The sequence below is a fragment of the Channa argus genome, chromosome 3 (assembly GCF_033026475.1).
Source record: "Channa argus isolate prfri chromosome 3, Channa argus male v1.0, whole genome shotgun sequence".
Taxonomy (NCBI): domain Eukaryota; kingdom Metazoa; phylum Chordata; class Actinopteri; order Anabantiformes; family Channidae; genus Channa; species Channa argus.
The window spans coordinates 8,974,062-8,992,274 of record NC_090199.1 but is presented as its reverse complement, the minus strand read 5'-3'; the positions used below and the strand labels follow the sequence as shown (position 1 = coordinate 8,992,274).

Sequence of the window (18,213 nt, the reverse complement as noted above, 5' to 3'; positions counted from 1 at the left end):
ATAAGGGATGAAATTATGGGTAAATTTGCAAAGGTATTGATTAAAAATCTTTATTTTTTATTTTTTATTTTATTTTGTCTGGTGACTCTTCATCTCTTAATTGTCATCAGGTGAGGACTACAGAGGTCGCTTCACCATCAACAGTCACACAGGTGCTGTCAGCACGACACAGGTCCTTGACCGCGAGGAACAGCAGAACTATACAATCATTATTCAGGCCCGCGACTATGGTCCCACCCCACTCAGCTCCACCACCCAAATCCAGCTGGTGGTGCTGGACCAGAACGATAACATCCCCTCATTCACCCGTAAAAGCTACCACGCCTCCGTCAGCGAAGGCCTAACTCCAGGAGCTGAGGTCCTACATGTTAATGCCTTTGATCCGGATGAGGGATCAAACGGGGACATCACCTATTCACTGATGGAGGAGAGCAGCCAGGGAGTCTTCTCAGTGGACGCTTTCACAGGAGTGATCCGCACCACCAGGGCTCTGGACAGAGAGCACCAGGCTCAGTACACGCTCAGAGTTGTGGCGACTGATGGCTGCTCACAAGGACCACTGAGCTCTGTGGTGTCTGTGACCATGCAGGTGGAGGACATTAACGACAACGTGCCACTCTGCGACCAGAATCCCATAAACACGTGGGTTTCTATGAGGACTCTTCCTAATGAGATCGTTACCACAGTGATGGCAACAGATGGCGACCAGGGTGAGAACGGGACTATAGAGTTTACCTTGTCTGATGAGGAAAACTTGTTTGACATAAACAGCGAGTCAGGGGAGATTTCACTGAGGAGACGAGTTAGAGCAGGCTTCTCCGGGAGGAAGCTGCATGTGGTAGTTTCAGACAGAGGGCATCCCGCTCTGACCTCCACCTGCCTTGTTTTTATCCACCTGAAGGGAGAACGTGAAGGACTGCAGTTCACAAACAAAGCCTACAACGCCACTGTGAAGGAGAACAGTAGAGCTGGTACAGTGTGTTTTAGTGCTGCTATTTCTGTTGTTTCACTGATACTGTGAAAAACCTCATCCACCGTTTCACTTTCTCTTCCTCAAGGAACTTGGATTGCAAAAGTGGAGGCCAATGATCAAACCAACAGCCGACAAAGAATCACATACACCATATTTAGTGGCAACGAGAATCAAATTTTCTCCATTAACCGTCACAGCGGTAAGAAAGTTCAGTTTACTGGTTATGAGCTAAAAGTAGTCACATATTTGCAGGAACATGATTCATCATTTAAATTATGCTAAAAATTTGCTTTCACTCATTGATTTCTTTTGATTTTTTCCTCTAAGTATTGAGAAAAAACGTTTTTATTTATAGGCCTCATTGCCGTTATATCCAGTGGGCGGCTGTAGTGCAATTGGTAAGCCAGTCGTCCATGGACCACAGGGTCAGTGGTCGATCCCCGGTCCCAGCTATATATCAAAGGGTCTCTGGGCAAGACACTGAACCCCCAACAGCCTATTCCCATCCCCAGCTGCTCAGTGCTGGTCCAAGCGCGGTAGAAATTGGGGAGGGTTACGTCAGGAAGGGCATCCGGCGTAAAAACCTCACGGGACAAAACAAACTCATGGGATAAGCCGAAAGGAAAAAAAACAAAACTGTTATATCCAGTGCATTTGGTTTGTTTTATACAATTATTTGTATCGTATTTCTGATTTTACCCTCTTCTAGCTCAGCTGCCACTGGACAAAAGACTTAAATACTTTCTGAGAAGTACCTCAAAAGCTTGAACCTAGAAGTGTCCCTGTGTACACACTTTCAATAGAAAGTTGCCGTCATTTATGAAGTACCACTGTCCACTTTAGCTTTGAAAAACAACAGGCTACAAATTTTGTTTGCAGTACAGTTTAATTACTTTTTGCTTCATGCAGGCGAAATCCGGGTGCAGAAAGACCACTGTCTGGATTTTGAGGTGAACCCACACATCCAACTGGTGGTGCTGGCTGACAGCACGCTGCAGACAGCTCACTGCAAGGTTGTCATCACCATGCTAGACATCAATGACAACCCACCACTGTTTGAACACAGCAGCTACAGAACAGCTGTCTTGGAGGGGCAAGTGCACAACACCTATGTTATGCAGGTATAGACTTAACTTTTAAGTCCTCTTTGACACTGGAATCATCACTGTATCATATATTTCTATTATGATAATAGGTGAGCTCCCTAATAGTGACCACTTTCTCTATTTTCTGCAGGTGTTTGCAACTGATGCTGACAGTGGGATGAACGGACAGATTGAATACTCCATTGTGTCCGGTAACCATAATAAAGCATTCATTTTGGACTCGGTGCGCGGGATTCTTGCTACCAATGTTTTTCTGGATCGTGAGATCACTCCCTCATACAAGTATGTTTTTTTTTTTTTTTAGTCTGCATACAATTTAAGAATGGCTACTTATGTAGTAAGATTAATATTGTTGCTTCTAACAAAATAGTTCATAGTTAGAAGTCCCATCCTTTAACTTGTGTTATAGCATTTTATTGGGGTTTTCTTTCCAGTTTCTGCATTCAGTATTTTAATCCTACTATTCTAACACCTCATCATATCAACCTATAGTAGTAATTGCTTTGTTGCCATTTAACAAAGTTGTCACTGGGGTTGTAGTTAAATGTTAATAAAATAACTGTTGTTTCCTCTTTGTTATAAGTTATACTTGTACATTGGCATTGATGTTCTCATGTTGCAGCTTGCAACTTCCAGATTTAATTAATTTTACCATTGATCCTAATACTGCAGTCTCATTATGGTCATGCACTGACTTCACTTTATAAGAGAGATGTTTGAAATATTTCCTGACAAAGGCAAAAAAAAAGGTAAAAATCAAGCTAGTATAACTTTCTTACCAGTATTTAATATGGCTTAGCAAAACAGTCAACAGCTTTTTAATCTTAAAACGAAACAAAAATTTGACAATCAAGTTTTTTTTCCCAAACTGGCAACATCAATACACTATGTCCATCAAGTGCCATCTTTTGTTCACTTCCATGATACTGTAGGCTGGTTCTTCAGGCAGCAGACAGGGGGAACCCTCCACTTAGCAGCACGGCCACTGTCAGGGTCCAAGTGGTGGACATCAATGACAACAGTCCTGCCATCCCCCCCATGGAGCCTGTGGTTATAGCAGAGAGTAAGATCAAACCCGGCTTTTTTCTGACTGCTTTCTATCAGATATTCTGAGACACCTGTTGGTGAATAAGACTGAAATTTAGGAATTTAGTTCTGATGAAATTAAATCAGGTAATCAGGTTTTTTGAGCTCCTGTCTTGTCTCCTTTCTCTGTAGATCTTCCAGCAGGCTACATGGTAACTCAGGTCACCGCAAATGACGTGGACCTGAGCTCAACAATCACATACAGCTTTTCAGACAACAGTAGCACCAATGTTCCTTTTGCTATCGACCGATATACTGGGGCGGTCACTCTCACACGAGCCCTCGACTATGAGGAGCAGACAGAGTACACTCTGACAGTCTGGGTGTCTGACTCCCTCCACCAGACCAGTGGACAGCTCAGTGTTCAAGTGCTTGATGTCAATGACAATGCTCCTGTCTTCAGCCAGGTCTCCTATCAGGTATAGATGATTCGTACAGATTTGGAAGTACAGTCTATACAGTAAAGGACCTCTACTATATACCAACTGCAAATCTCATCAACCCATATTTTATTTACAATAGAACATAAACAACATATCAGATGATGACACCAAGACATTTTACCATTTCATGGAAAATATTAGCTAATTTTGAATTTGATGGCAGCGACACATCTCAAAAAAGTTGGAACATGGGGATATTTACCATTGTGTAGCATCCCCTCTTTTAACAACTGTCTGTAAATGTCTGGGAAGTGAGGAGAACAGTTGCTGGAGATGAAGGAGAGCATTGTTGTCCCATTTAAGTCTGATGCAGGATTCTAGCTGCTCAACAGTCCTGGGCCTTTGTTGCTGGATTCTTTGATTTATAAAGTGCCAAATGTTTTTTTTATTGGTAAAACGTCTGGACTGCAGACAGGACAGTTCAGCACCCGTACTCTTCTCCTCTGAAGCCATGCTGTTGTGATGGATGCAGTATGTGGTCTAGCATTTTCTTACTGAAATATGCAAGGTCTTCCCTGAAAGAGACATTGACTGGATGGGAGCATATGTTGCTCTAAAACCTCTATGTACATTTCAGCATTGGTGGTGTCTTTCCAGATGTTTAAGCTGCCCACGCCATAGGCACTAATGCACCCCCATACCATAAGAGATGCAGGCTTTTGAGATGTTCATTGATAACAAGCTGGATGGTCCCCCTCCTCTTAAGTCTGCAGGACAGGGCATCTGTGGTTTCCAAAAACAATTTCAAATTTTGATTCATCTGACCACAGTTTTCCATTTTGCCTCAGACTATTTTAAATTAGCTTTGGCCCAAAGAACACAGCAGCTTTTCTGGATCGTGTTCACACATGGCTTCTTCTTTGCATGATACTGCTTTAACTTACATTTGTTGATTGCACAGCAGTGATTTCTGGAAGTGTTCCTGAGCCCATGCAGGGATGTCCAGTAGAGAATTAGGCCTGTTTTTAATGCAGTGCCACCTGAGGGCCTGAAAATTGAGTCCATCCAGTTTTGACCTTTGGCCTTGTCCCTTGCTCACACAGATTCCTCCTGATTTCCTGAATCTTTTGATGATATTATATACTGTAGATGGTGGGATGTTCAAAGTCTTTACAATTTTACGTTAGGGAGAATTTTTCTGAAATTGTTCCACAATTTTTAGAAGCAGTTTGTCACAGATTGGTGAAGCTCTTCCCATCTTTACATTTGCTCTGCCTCTCTGAAATGCTCCTTTATACTCAATCATATTACTGACCTGGTGCCAAATAACTTAATTAGTTGTCAATTCTGCTCTGTTTTTTTTTTTTTAATTTAAACCAATTACTTTTCCAGCCTTTTGTTGCCCCTGTTCCAACTTTTTTGCTCCCATCAGATTCAAAATGAGCTAATATTTTCCATGAAATGCTAAAATGTCTAATTTTCTACATATGGCATGTTGCTTATGTTCTATTGTTAATAAATTATGGGTTGATGAGATTTGCAAATCTTTGCATTCTGTTCTACATTTTTCAAATCGTCCCTACTGTTTTTAAATTGGGGTTGATACTACAAGGGGAAACTTTAGTGACATACCTTATTCAGAATTTTTACGCCGTAAAATCATGAGTGACTGGATGTTTGTGATGAATGAGGATGTGACTGTTTCTTTATTTATTCAAGGTGGAGCTGTCAGAGCTGGTCACAGCAGAGACTCTAGTTGTGTCAGTGTCTGCCGCTGACAGAGACTCTGGACTCAATGGCATCATCAGCTACAGACTACTTTCATCTCCTTTACAAGGCTTTTACATCCAGGAAGAAAATGGTAAGAACAGCTTGACTGATGGAAAAGAAATACTCCAATAGCTTCGATATAAATGCCTGAAGGAAAAGGCTGAGAAGTCACTGGAGGAAAGAAAAATAAACTCTAAAATATTTTATATTGTTCTGTAAAAGATACTTTTAAGGTTTGAAAGATTCGTGACTTATGACTTTCTGGTGGTCCGATTTTTAAATTCATCGCTCTTATTCTCTCCATTAAAATCATTTTTCTGGCATCAGTTAAGGCGCACAAGCCAATGAAAATGACATGAGGAAAGTATTTGTCCTGTTACGAGCAGCTCAGCCTACAATATGAGAAGTTACTGGTAGTTTCCAATGGCAGTGTATTTCTCCATTGCTTATATTTTTAAAGTCTTAGATGTGCAATTGAGCCTCTTGGACTGAGAGAGAAGCAGCAGACAAGGCAATTAAAAGTGCTTGAGGTGACCCATGCCTAGCCTATTATCTTACTTTTAAAAATCCCTGAAACCAAGAAAGAAGACACTGTAGATCCTACAGAGCCGGAAGCAAGCCATCAGCAGGGGCCAGTTTTTTTTTACCGTATGAGTCCCGCTGTGCTTGAAGACCAATGTTTAGCATCAGATATGTATTTGCCCTATGTTGTGGTGATGGAAACGAATGAAATTTGAATTGGCATTTACTCGCACTCTCTAACTAAATTTCCAAATTTTAAGTTGGTGCTTGTTGCTATGTTTTTTAATGCCTATATGTTCCACAATCAATGAAGAATGCTGCTTTTGAACAAACCCACAGATTTAATAAAACCATGATGGAGAAACGCTTAAGTCGCAGTAAAGTGGAATAATAAATTGGTCAGACAAACGGTCTGCACATGGAATTCATTTAAGTAATATGACAAAGGAAATGATGTTGACTGCATTGTCTGTCGACAGAGGAATTGTGCTTTAACTCTCAACATTTTGCCATAGAAGCAGACATGTTTAATAGTTCTTATGCTGAAGAGAAACACATTCAGGGACAGTTTGTGTATTTGTTAGTTGATGTAAAGCTGTAAAACTAATTTCTATTATTCAGACCAGATGTCGGGTTTTCCCAAATTTTCTCTAACTTGTAAACAATTTATTGTAATATGAGATCAACATTAAGCGTTTATTGTCTGACTGGCTGCAAAATCAAGTTTTTATAACCGTTATCATTGTCAACTACATAAATGTGCTTCTCAAGAATCAAAGTTCAACAGCTGCAGCAGAAAAGGGTGGAAGGGAAGCGAACAGTCAGTTGGTTCCTCAATATGACAATTCCTCAGTGAATCTGTTGCTAAAATAAACACATTGATCAGTGCAGCTAAAGAAAGTAATTTACTTATGAGCGTATTTTGTTCTACAGGGTCTGTTTTTACCAATAAACCTCTGAAGGCCATCACAAACGGCAACCTGGTCCACTTGCTCGTCGAGGCCAGAGATGGAGGCGATCCTGTGCAGTCCACCGTCACCTCCATCGACGTGCTTATTCTGGACTCCAATGACCACGCACCTTTGTTCCACCAGGACATCTACACCCTCACCATCCCAGAGGACACCCCCACAGACACCTCCCTATTGACGCTCTCTGCGGAGGACCAAGACTGGAGCCCTGAGAACACCTATTTCGACTACGCCATCCTCAGGGGAAATGAGGAGAAGCGATTCTGTTTAGATGTAAAAATGATTCAAGTTGACAATCAGATGCAGAATGTGGGAAAGCTTGTTCTGTGTAACCCTTTAGATCGAGAGACCACTGAGAGCTACGCCATAACAGTGACCGTTTCGGATCGAGGGACGCCTCAGTTGAACAGTTCTGCTGTTGTTATGGTGACTGTGACAGACTGCAATGATAACGCTCCTGTCTTCTCTAGCACAGAATACCATGCACATGTGAGTGAAAACAGCCAAGTAGGTGCCATGCTTGTCCAGGTCAGTGCTCAGGATCCTGACCTTGGAACCAATGGCCTGCTGCAGTACGACATCATCTCTGGGAACAGCAAAGGCCACCTCAAGCTCGACCCTCAGTCTGGTCTTTTGGCTGTTAACCACTCGCTTGACTATGAGGAGGACTCAAAATACACTCTTACTATTCGAGCATCAGACGGTGGCGTATCATCTGAAAAACGCAAAGTCGCATTTACAGTTGTATTTATCACAGTGCTGGACGAAAATGACAACACTCCATACTTTATGTTTCCCACCATTTACTGCTCTGTGTCTGAGAACCTCCCAGCTTTTACCCACACCTGTTCTATCCATGCTGTTGACAATGACTTAGGCCCCTATGGGCAGCTTACATACTCGATTCTGTCCTCCTGCTACATGGACTATGGCAGTGGCAGCCCTGAGAGGAAAGAGGCATTTGCCATTGACACCCTAACAGGTGACATTCATACCAGACAAATCTTTGATTACGAACGCGAGAGTGAGTACTGCTTCGTAGTGGAGGCCAAAGACAAAGGCGATAAAGCAGCTACAGTGAAAGTACAGGTGAGCGTCAAGGGAGTGGATGAGTTCAGTCCTGTCTTCACACAGAAGTTCTACCACTTTCTACTGCCTGAAAACATCAAACCTGGAGAGACCATTGGTTATGTGATGGCGATGGACCATGACAGAGGGGTAGATGGGCTAGTGGAGTACTCCCTTGTGAACTTGTCACCTTCTTTCTCGATAAACAAAACAGTGGGTGCCATCTTTGTGTCAGGTCCTGTGTTTCGCAGGAGAGGCCATGACAATGATGACATGGTGGAGCTGGTAGTGTCTGCAGGTAGTCCTCGATTAGGGTCAAAGACTACTACTTGCCTGGTTTACGTCAATATCTCCAGCTCAGCAGAGGCACTTACTGGGGTACCTCTTAATGCTCACATGCTGAGTTTGAGTGTGTCACTAATTATATTGGTCCTTGTCCTCCTCATCTTTGTGAGCTTGGTGCTCAGGTTCAAGATTAAAGAAGCAGCGATCAAAAAGGCCGCTGCCATTGCTGCGCACTTGAACCATGGCACAGGCTCGTTTGGTAGATCCAATAGTCAAACACAAAGTGAGATATCTCTGCAGGAGATGAAACGGCCCAGCATCTTGTTGACCAAGCGAGACATATCAAATCCATGCAATCAGTCACAATCAAGTGGCCGTGGATCGGCCGAAGGCGAGACAGCTGAGGACCAGGAGATTAAGTGGATTAATCAGTACCCCTGTCGTAAAAGGGAGAAATCCGTGGAAGGTATTGAGACCACTGAAATGCCAGACTCTGCCTTACCTGGGGATAATGTCTCCTGCCACTCTGTTAATGTAGGGCCTCAAAATATTTTATCAGCCAATCAATGTTTCGTCTCAGAGATGGCCAGCATAGAAAGCCTCCACCACTTTAAAGAGGAAGGAGGAGGTGAGGGACTACTTCCTGCTATACTTAGGGTGAGGGATTTAGAGGAGAACATGGGAATAAAAGGGTATGCTCCCCTTTCTGAAGCATCCGCAGATTCTCTCTCTTCACTGGTGTTTGTGGAGGAGCAGCTGCAGGGCAGCTACAGCTGGGACTATCTTTTGGATTGGGAGCCACGCTTCCAAACTCTGTCCTCTGTCTTCAATGATATTGGGATGCTCCCTGATGAGGAGCTCCAAGGCGGCCGTGAGGACTTGGCAGTAGAGTCAAACTGTCTGATGTACCCACCGCCTCTTATAACAGGTGTGGCTCAGCCTGGCATCAGGACAGTACCTCCACGAAAGCTGGGGCGTATGCCAAACCTCAGCAGGAAGCCCTCTTACCGCAAGTATGCATATTCTCCGTTAGCGAGGAACACAGGACTCACCCCTTCAGCAATGACACCCACATTCTCCCCCTCACTGACTTCTCTCACCATAAGAACCCCCAGTGCGTCACCGGTTGTCTCAGAAACAGGCGTGGGCGGTATCAGACTTGACTCGGGACCCCCAACAGCAAGCCTGTTGGAGTCAGAAGTACATGTGTAGACATGGTTTATCCATATTTATCTGTGACTTTCAATTCTGTGTTAATCATCTAAAGTGTTTTTAAGACACTTTGAAGGACAGTGGACAGTGCACAGTTTGGTCGTGATTTGAGTTTAACAACATTCTGTGTCAATAGAATACAACGTCTCAGACTTTTTCAGTTCAGTGAAAGGTTTTAGTCCTGGACTTGCGTATCTCTGTGTTTGCCCCTGCAGGGGAGCGTAGGCAGAATTTTCATATGAAGGTAAAATGATGTTACTACTCAGACAGAGTGTGATTTTATAACTCTTCTGTAACAAAACTAATATTGGAGAAGCCTGAACTCAGTTTTTTATTATATTCTTAAAATACAGCACGTTGAATAAGAGCAGATGTTTGAGTCGGCCATTAATTATTGAATGTTTTATTGTAAGCATGTTTATGTGTAAAGTAAATGAAACACTCTGTTATTGCACTTGGTTGCAGATTCTAAATGGAAACTTTTTCAAGGTTGATTTAACTTTAATAACCAAAGAAAGGCAAGATTTTTTTGGTTAAGTATCTTCATGGAATAATAAAAACCAGCTTTGTGAATTCAGGCTATTTTGTGCTTCTCTCATTTTTAATATATTCTGCCAATAAAAGGCCAATAGAATCACATGACGAACATTTTTTTTTTTTTTTATTCCTCCAGACGTGGACAGATCCTAATTTCAGTCGCATGCCTTTATGCAGACAGTATTTCCTGAGTTTTACCGTGCTTTGATTTGACTTTAGAAAAATTGTAATACTGATGAGCTGTCTCCTCTGATTAGTAACAATGACGGAATCAGTTCATCAGTGGCTCAAGCAATGTCATATCCAAGGATTTTGTCCGTTTTAAAACCTGTTGGTGTTCAAAAACCTCATTCTCAATATTCATCACTGCTTTTCTGCCTCTCATTCATCGCCCACATCTTACAGTCGATGTGTCTGATGATTCTAATTTGTATAAATGAAGTAAATCAAAAAGCCAATTCTGTATACATATCAGACTAGCAGTAAGAGTTGCTTAAATTGGAGGATTTTGAGAACTTTTAACATTCCTTTCTTTAATTCTTGAGAACAGTGATCTGAGCATCTAAGAATTTTGCTTCTCCGAAGAACTGGCTCCACTTGGTCTGCTCTTAATCCAAATGTGCTACCCTCAGGGAGCATATGAGCTGATGAAGCTGTGGAACTAAAGTCTTTATCAGATAGTTTCATTAAAGATAATAAACAGCTAGGCCCCAAACCATACCAGCCAAGTATGTCCTGCATATAGTCACTCATAGGTGAGTAATTATTTAGTGAGTCAGTCCAGGCGCTCCTCTCCGTGCAAATGGCTTTCGACAGGCTCCACACTATTCTGTGTTTGTGATTTCAGTGGTCCCTTGGCCTTCCACAGTGATGGCAGAGATCTCTCCCTTTATATCAGGTGATCTGACTGAACAAGCTTCTGTGTCTCAGCTCTCAACAGTTGCCGTAACTCAAGTAAAGACCAGTGTGGTGGATGTATATCAAGTACTGCCTGTCACTCAGTCAGGTAACTAAATATGGCAACTTCAAGTACAATAATATTATTTTGCACTCATACAAAGGCCGAGATTTTTGTTTTGGCAAAATCAGTTCATTTTAATACCTACTTTAGATATTTCGCTGTCATTTGAGGTTGACAACTGAAATGCTCAACATGGTAAAATAAGTCACAAGTCCCCATTAACCCTAAATTCCTCTTGGTCACTATGTTGAATATTTCTTTATTATGTTAATATTATATTTCCCCAGAATTGTTCAGTGGTAATTTAATTGAAGACAAATTTATAAATAAGTACATTAATTTATGAATATGCAACAGAGAGAGAGGTTAAAGGGGGTTTATTTTAAACCAAATGATCAGTAGTGACTCTATTTTGCCAACTGACCTCACATTTCTAGTAGCAGCTAACCCCTGTTGTGTTGACCTGAATAATTTTCGATTACACAGGTGCACATAGTTGTCAATTTCAGAGAGATGCAGAAATATTAAGGCAAACAATGATTTTCAATTTTTAAAATTTATGTCTCTGTGTGAAATCAACACTTGTCAGTCTGGTTAAGGATGAGATCTCATCAATCCCTTAACGTCTTTTCCGCCAAAACAAGAAGAAGATTATCATCTGATGATCTAGTCTCTTGGTAGAGGAGGCATGGTGACAAATAAAACACAGCTGTGTTCCCATCACGGCCCAGGTTTCATGTTTATCTGCATTTGTGTTCTACTGAGATATGTACTGGCCTCTAAACAAGCCTTTCTGTGGTTTCTGTGTTGCATCTCAGGTGACATGAGCCTCTGGAGGAATTTAGGTTATGTTTACTTGACACAGGAAAAGCTGAGCACTCAGGTCTGGTTTAACAATAAATTGATGCTTAAGCTGTTTTCAGATGCAGTGTTAAAACATTACATCGCTTAATTTACCAATTGAGTATACTGAATTTTAGCAGAGGTAAACTGGAAGTTTTAACATGTAAAATAATTTAGGGTTATGTTTAATACATGAGGTACAAAAAAAAAAAAAAAGGTGTAAGTAATGCCGATTTGTAGAATGAGATTTCCAGTACAAATTCCACATATTTCAAGTAGAGCTACACCAAAAGGGTCTTTTGAGGTCTTCTTTACATGAAAATGGTCCCAATTATAGATTGATGAAAATATATGCAGCTCATTCCAGTAATTCTATTGCATTTCACCTAAGCATATTTTTCATATTCATTCACTCATATTTTCATGCATTCAAAAATTATATTGCTAAATACCTGAAATCAATATGCAGTATTTTAAGTGTCTGGTAACATTTACAGATCTGTTACTAGACTTGCTTAAAAATATTTGTGTCACTGGTAACAAGTTGCTTGTTAGGTAGTTCGAGACTTAAATCTATGCTGATCAAGTTTTGACTGAATGTAGATGAGTTTTGGGTTTAAATGAGAGCCAGAACATGTTTACAGTTTTGCTGCAGCATTGTGCAAAAGCATAAATCATCATCTTCAGTGTCATAAATCACTAGTTGCCCCTTTGACTCCAGACAATCAACATATGTGCAGAGCCTAAACCTGCCTATAAAGTTAATCTAAGCTGTGCTGCTGAAAGATTATATAAATATTTTCGCACTAAGGACGTACTTCATGCTTCATTTGCAAGCTGGAAACAATCCAAATGTTCCCATTTTCTCTCCCAACACAGAGTGGGGCGCCTTTGACACCAGAAGAAAGAGAAGTCAGTCATCATAATTTATTAGTAATAGTGGCCAAATTTATCACTTATCTAATGGAGACATTTTTCCCGCAGTCGTTTATAATGCTAACAAAAAGATCCCAATGCAGTTTATATAAAGAATTAATCACAGAACAGGAACAAGTAAACTGCGCTCAGTGACCATAGCTCACCTCTCTGTTTTTATCAGAACCATGTGGAACATCCTTTCTATGCTTTTCAGATGTTTGACAAGTGTGCGGTCCGATGTATACCAGAGAGCAATTCTGTGCCTGTTCCTAATGGAAATTAATACAAGCATCATGTTGGATAGCTGAGGAGAGCCGGGAACAAGGGTTTTGAAGTGGGGATGGTAACATGGAGCATATTGCTTTGTAAATTTTCTCCAGACTCTTAGTGAGGTTCATTTTTTTTATATGTTCAGCAACTGATTTTTCATTGAGGCAAACAAAACAGCAGCTTTCAAATATATCAGGCCAAGTTGGTATAAATGAGCAGTTTATAAATTTGTATAAGTGTCAGTAACTGAACACATGTAAAATAAGTGTTATATCAAGGTACTTGTACTTTGCAGTATTTCCATTTAGACCTCTGCTCACAGATCACACAATTTAGACTTTTGTTATTTTAGCATTTTGTTATAATGTTTTTTTAAACAATTCAACGGTTACATAGCTAGTAATATTAGTTTGAACCCTTACGTGAATTCATAGTAATTAAAACTTAATTGTAATATATATATTAGAATATAATACTATGGGGCATTTTGCCATAAAGTGTAAATGTGATTATATAACTTTGAATGCAGAACTAATAAAGTGCTTTTATACCTCGGTAACTGCATTAACTTAATTAAGCAATTTTTTAAAATTTCACTTTCTCCAACTTTCCTTTTTATAGGACGGGTTCACAATTTTTCCAAATGTGTCCTAAAATAACAGTCAGGCTCCCATATGGTAACTGAAGGAGGTATTTCTTGTTGTAATCACTCCTCCTGTTCAGATTTGACATCAAGAGATCTGCTTTTAAGTTTTTTTTTAAATAAAAGGTTTTAGCAGTGTCTCAGTCTTCCAAAGTTAAGGTCTACTAAATATAAAATTCCCTTTTTGTGTTTCACTCAACAGTGTGTCACAGTGTGTTGAGTTGCACTGGAAGGAAAGCAACAAAAACAGGAAATTGAAATATTGCAACAAGAGGGTTAGTTATAATCCTCAGCTGTACATGGTTAAGCACTGGACACTAAACTTAGATGTTAGCCAACACTCTAGAAAAAAGTAATTGGGTTAATTGGGTCTAAAACATTTCAGAGCCACCTTGATACTCACGTAGCTTTTTTCATAGAATTTTCATCAAGGAATGGATTTTCGCTGGGGCTACGTAAGATCAACTCGAAATGTGCTACAACATTCTTGTTTGCTGTGCACTGCTGACTGTACTGGCAACTATAATTCAGATATCACAAAGAAATCTGGAGTAAAGCTTAAGTGAAAACTACACTGACACAAATGGCACAAAGCAGTAGCATAACCTATGTAAATCAATTTTAACCTGCCTAATGAAGGAAAAAGTAGCCAAATTGGGCAGAAAACCTCACAAACTGACCAGGATAAGACTCATTCCCACACACACACACAAACACATGTTATCAGGCCTGGAGCCCCTTAAACACAAGTGGGGAGAGGGGACGCAAGGCTTGTTGGTGAAGGGCAGGAGAAGGAGGGTCAACAGGCTTTGGATGTATGAAGGAGCCTCAAGCGTCACATTTGGGACCAATCAAATCAGCGATGCTTTTTAGCCACAATATATAAAACAGATGGACCAAAAATGGGAGGAGTATGATTCTTTTGTATAAATGTTCGCATTTAGTGCGGGTAGTGTTCTTTTTCTTTCCAAGGGGATTGATTTGTTCTTTGAAGGTTTCCTTTTTAATTTTCATCTATATTCATGTTTTAAACTGATGCATTTAAATTTTTTATGTTTTGACGGTGTTTTGTTGTTTTTGCTACCGTCACTGTGTCATTAGTTTCTTGTTTCTGCCTAACACAGCAGTGTTTGACCCTCCTTTAATATGCAGCCAAATAAATGTAAGCACAGACGCGAGCATGAATGTCAGACTAAAATAGCGTCTTTCAACATGCAAAGTTGTCTCATGGCCTCAACTGACCTCTACCCTCATAGAGAAACACTTTGGGGATGAAGTGCATTTAGGGGGTGGGGGTTGTTTTAGGCACAAGGTGAAAACACAAGGGCAGGTGTTCCTGCAGGGGCCTCTGCTCCCTCTATAAGAGGTCTGATTCTCTCTGATGGATGGGTCCTGCTGAGATGCCAGGCCCCTTTGGGGCTGAGTCCACAGCAGGGGAGGCCCCATCTGGGAACAGAATGTCAAGGGTGACGGGAGGGTGGAGATTTATACCCCAACCTCAGGTTCAAACTCCTGTGTCTGACACAAAGTAAACGAGGTGGCAGTGACAGCGTTCCTCCCTTCTATTCCAAAAAGAGCCCATCCATTTCAGGAGGATGAAAGAGGTCAAACAACTTTAGGGTCAAGTTTTTCCAACCTAAACATGTTTCTTCTTTTTTGTTCACTGGGTGTCTGTCTGTGTGTGTCAGGTAGATAAACGTTACAGGACACACAAGTGTCAGTCATCCTAGTGGTGCCAGCTCTGTGTACATGTTTGCTGCCATTGAAGGTATATGTACAGTGCAGAAGAACAGCTTGAATTTCTTTATGTCCAACTTCAAAAGGATGCATTAAATAAGGACACACAGATTAAACAAACAGACCCTAAAAGGAACCACAACCAAACCACTACTGTTCTGTACACACACTCTCATACACAATTCAGCCACACTGACCATGTGGAATAAACACAGGTGGTAAGTAGCATGAGTTCATCCACTGACCAGTAAAATCTGCATAGGGGTAACAAGATTCAGAGGCCCCAGCAGTTTTTTTGATGGACCTATTAGTGCTTTGGCTGCACGGGGAAGTTGGTATTAAACAATTAGGACCATAGACAGAGATGTGGGAGATAGAAGGGTGCAGTGGGAAGGGAAGCAGTGTGTGTGTGTGTGCGTGTGTGTGCGTGTGTGTGTGTTTCCCAGGCTCATGAAAGTGGTGGTGCAGGACTATGTGCAGTGTCCCATGTGGAGCTCATTTTATCCCTTCACTTTGAGGATAGTCTGCAGAGGGTAAAAGCATAAAGAATGCACTTAAACCATTTACTTTACAGACATGTGCAAAGAATGTGGCTGCATTTGCTAATGCATGAATACACAGTGCATAAACATAGAGAGCTACAGTACATATGCAGCTGTTATATAGAAGGAATCTACGGTAGGTATAGAAGCAGGCAGTGACAAACATGAAAGTAAACAGCATTAGTCCAGGAATTACAGATAAAAGTTACTTCTCTTGATTTTTTGAGTTAACAAAATGTACCATAAAGAATGGGAGTAAACACAAATACAGTTTTTAAATAATAACTGTATTTTCTGAAGCATAAAAGCTATCAAATACTTGAATGAAAAAAGTATTTTCCCCCCCTTTAAGTGGCACTAAATGTATCCAAACACATCAGACTAACTGGAGGTCAGTCTTTCACGTGGCTGTGGTGGATTTTCACCCACTCTTCTTTGACAAACTTTGGAGGACTTGAGCTTCTGCTGCCTAACAACAACCTAACCTTGATTTTGTTTCATTAAGACATGCAATGCCAGACTTGTTCTGAAAAAGACTGACAACCTGTCCAGGGGGTATCTGCCTCTCACCCAGTGACAGCACAGATGGGCTCTAGAGCCTTGTGACCCTGAACAGGAAAGGGTTAAATTAATGGATGCATGGATGGATATTATGCTAGTGTGTGCGCAGAGCAAAATGAGACAGAAGGGACCATCAGGACACTGGCCGAGGTTTTTCACATCTCGCTTACTATTCCAGTGTCTTAATGCAGATTCATGCCGTGAATTTGTGAGTTATATGCGAACCTGTACTGGATACACTGGATGCATCATCACATAGTGTCTAGGTAACATCTGGCGGTATATGAGGCAGAGACACAGTGAAGGGGAATGTTTTTCTTTTTGGTCGTGTTTGAGAATGGAAAAGCCCTCGACGTGAAAGGGGAGCCATCATTTAGTTAATGTGAGGGAAGTGTTTAAGTGCAGTGGTGTGTCTCCCAAAAGAGTTTAGGATAACTCTGGGTGTTTTCCTCCAGCTCACAGCAGGACTCTGCAGGTTTAATGTGCACTGCCTCCGGCGTGTTCCATCTGCCTCTGCACACATGCGATGTGCTGTAGTGATTGCCACTGTAAGTCAGTGCTAACTCACTCTCTTCTGGGAGTGTGTTTAAGAATAATAAAGGGCTTGGCTATTCCCTCGTTTCTTTTCCTGTGTTACCACAGTAGGAGAATTCAGCATGTGGGGGTTTAATGTTGCTTTTTTTTATATAAAAACAACAGGAAAGCAATGATGACGTGTTTGTTGGTCAATTAGATGATTTAATGTAACTGGATGACACTTTTACAAAAGCATTTACTTCTAGGATGAAAACGTCGACTTAAAACAGTCAGTGATATCCCAGACATCATACGATGGAAAACACTGAGTAGTATGAAATTATGTACACAGCACAGGTTTAGAGGTGAAATATAGCCTGTATGAGTGTGATGAGTTTCATCTAGTTCAGTCTTTTCAATTTGGGCCAAAGAGACTGGGCTAAAAGGAAAAATGTATTGTTTGACCTTATTCAGTTTTCTGCCTTTTGCCTCTGACATGAATCTGTGCTCCACAAGCTTTACAGATCTGCATTATTACCACAGGGTTATTAAATACACCCCCCATTTGTCACATGATTGACTGTTTGGACGGTGATCATTAATGACAGTATACATCAATGTAACTGGTGCATTCGTATGAGTGTAACAGGATGCACTGTTGTGGATTCTTATTGAGTGAACAATAAGATCATTACAAACAGTAGTAGCACTGAACTGTAATATATCACTCATTTCATTCTTGTTATATTCCAAAGTTGTTACATATACTTTATTACCAAGGCAACTGCATTTTCAGCATATTTGGATTTTACTTTTTTGTCCTTTTGACTTATCCCGTGAGTTCACGGTCGGCACAGCGGATCTTTGTCCGCATGTTGATTTGGCAGTTTTTACGCCAGATGCCCTCCCTGACCCAACCCTCCCCAATTTCTACCGGGCCTGGACCGGCACTGCCCAGCTGGGGAGGGGAATGGGCTGTTGGGGGTTCAGTGTCTTGCCCAGAGACACTCATATAGCTGGTACCGGGGATCATTCCGGTAAATCATTTTTTTCTTCAGATCTAATATGAACAAAACAGCAAAACATTTCAAACTAAATGTAGATGGAGATAACTTGAATTCCGCTGGACACTGAAATTTCCTGGAAAACAAAGTGTATACTAAGTGCATTCATGCATATTTGTAATTTTTGGTAGGTCAGGGGTATCTGGGTAAAATTTCCCTAAATTACATTTACTTAAGCTACATGGACTTATCAGTCTTACTTGTAGTAGTGAAACAAAAACATTTTGCTGTGACGGATCAAAACA

General features: G+C 41.0%; 1 protein-coding gene across 2 annotated transcripts in view; it reads left to right on the top strand.

Moving 5' to 3' along the window:
• dchs2 (dachsous cadherin-related 2) overlaps window positions 1-10,074 on the top strand; it is a 28,514-nt gene extending 18,440 nt beyond the window's left edge. The window contains exons 13-20 of one of the 2 annotated variants that reach the window (XM_067498385.1): window positions 111-971; window positions 1,059-1,172; window positions 1,883-2,094; window positions 2,210-2,361; window positions 3,012-3,142; window positions 3,298-3,584; window positions 5,268-5,409; window positions 6,774-10,074. In XM_067498385.1, coding sequence (XP_067354486.1) covers window positions 111-971; window positions 1,059-1,172; window positions 1,883-2,094; window positions 2,210-2,361; window positions 3,012-3,142; window positions 3,298-3,584; window positions 5,268-5,409; window positions 6,774-9,376 — 4,502 coding nt within the window. In that variant the 3' untranslated portion in view covers window positions 9,377-10,074. The remainder of the gene's footprint in view (window positions 1-110; window positions 972-1,058; window positions 1,173-1,882; window positions 2,095-2,209; window positions 2,362-3,011; window positions 3,143-3,297; window positions 3,585-5,267; window positions 5,410-6,773) is intronic. The other variant, XM_067498384.1, reaches the window with a different exon arrangement.
• The last annotated feature ends 8,139 nt before the right edge of the window (window positions 10,075-18,213 follow it).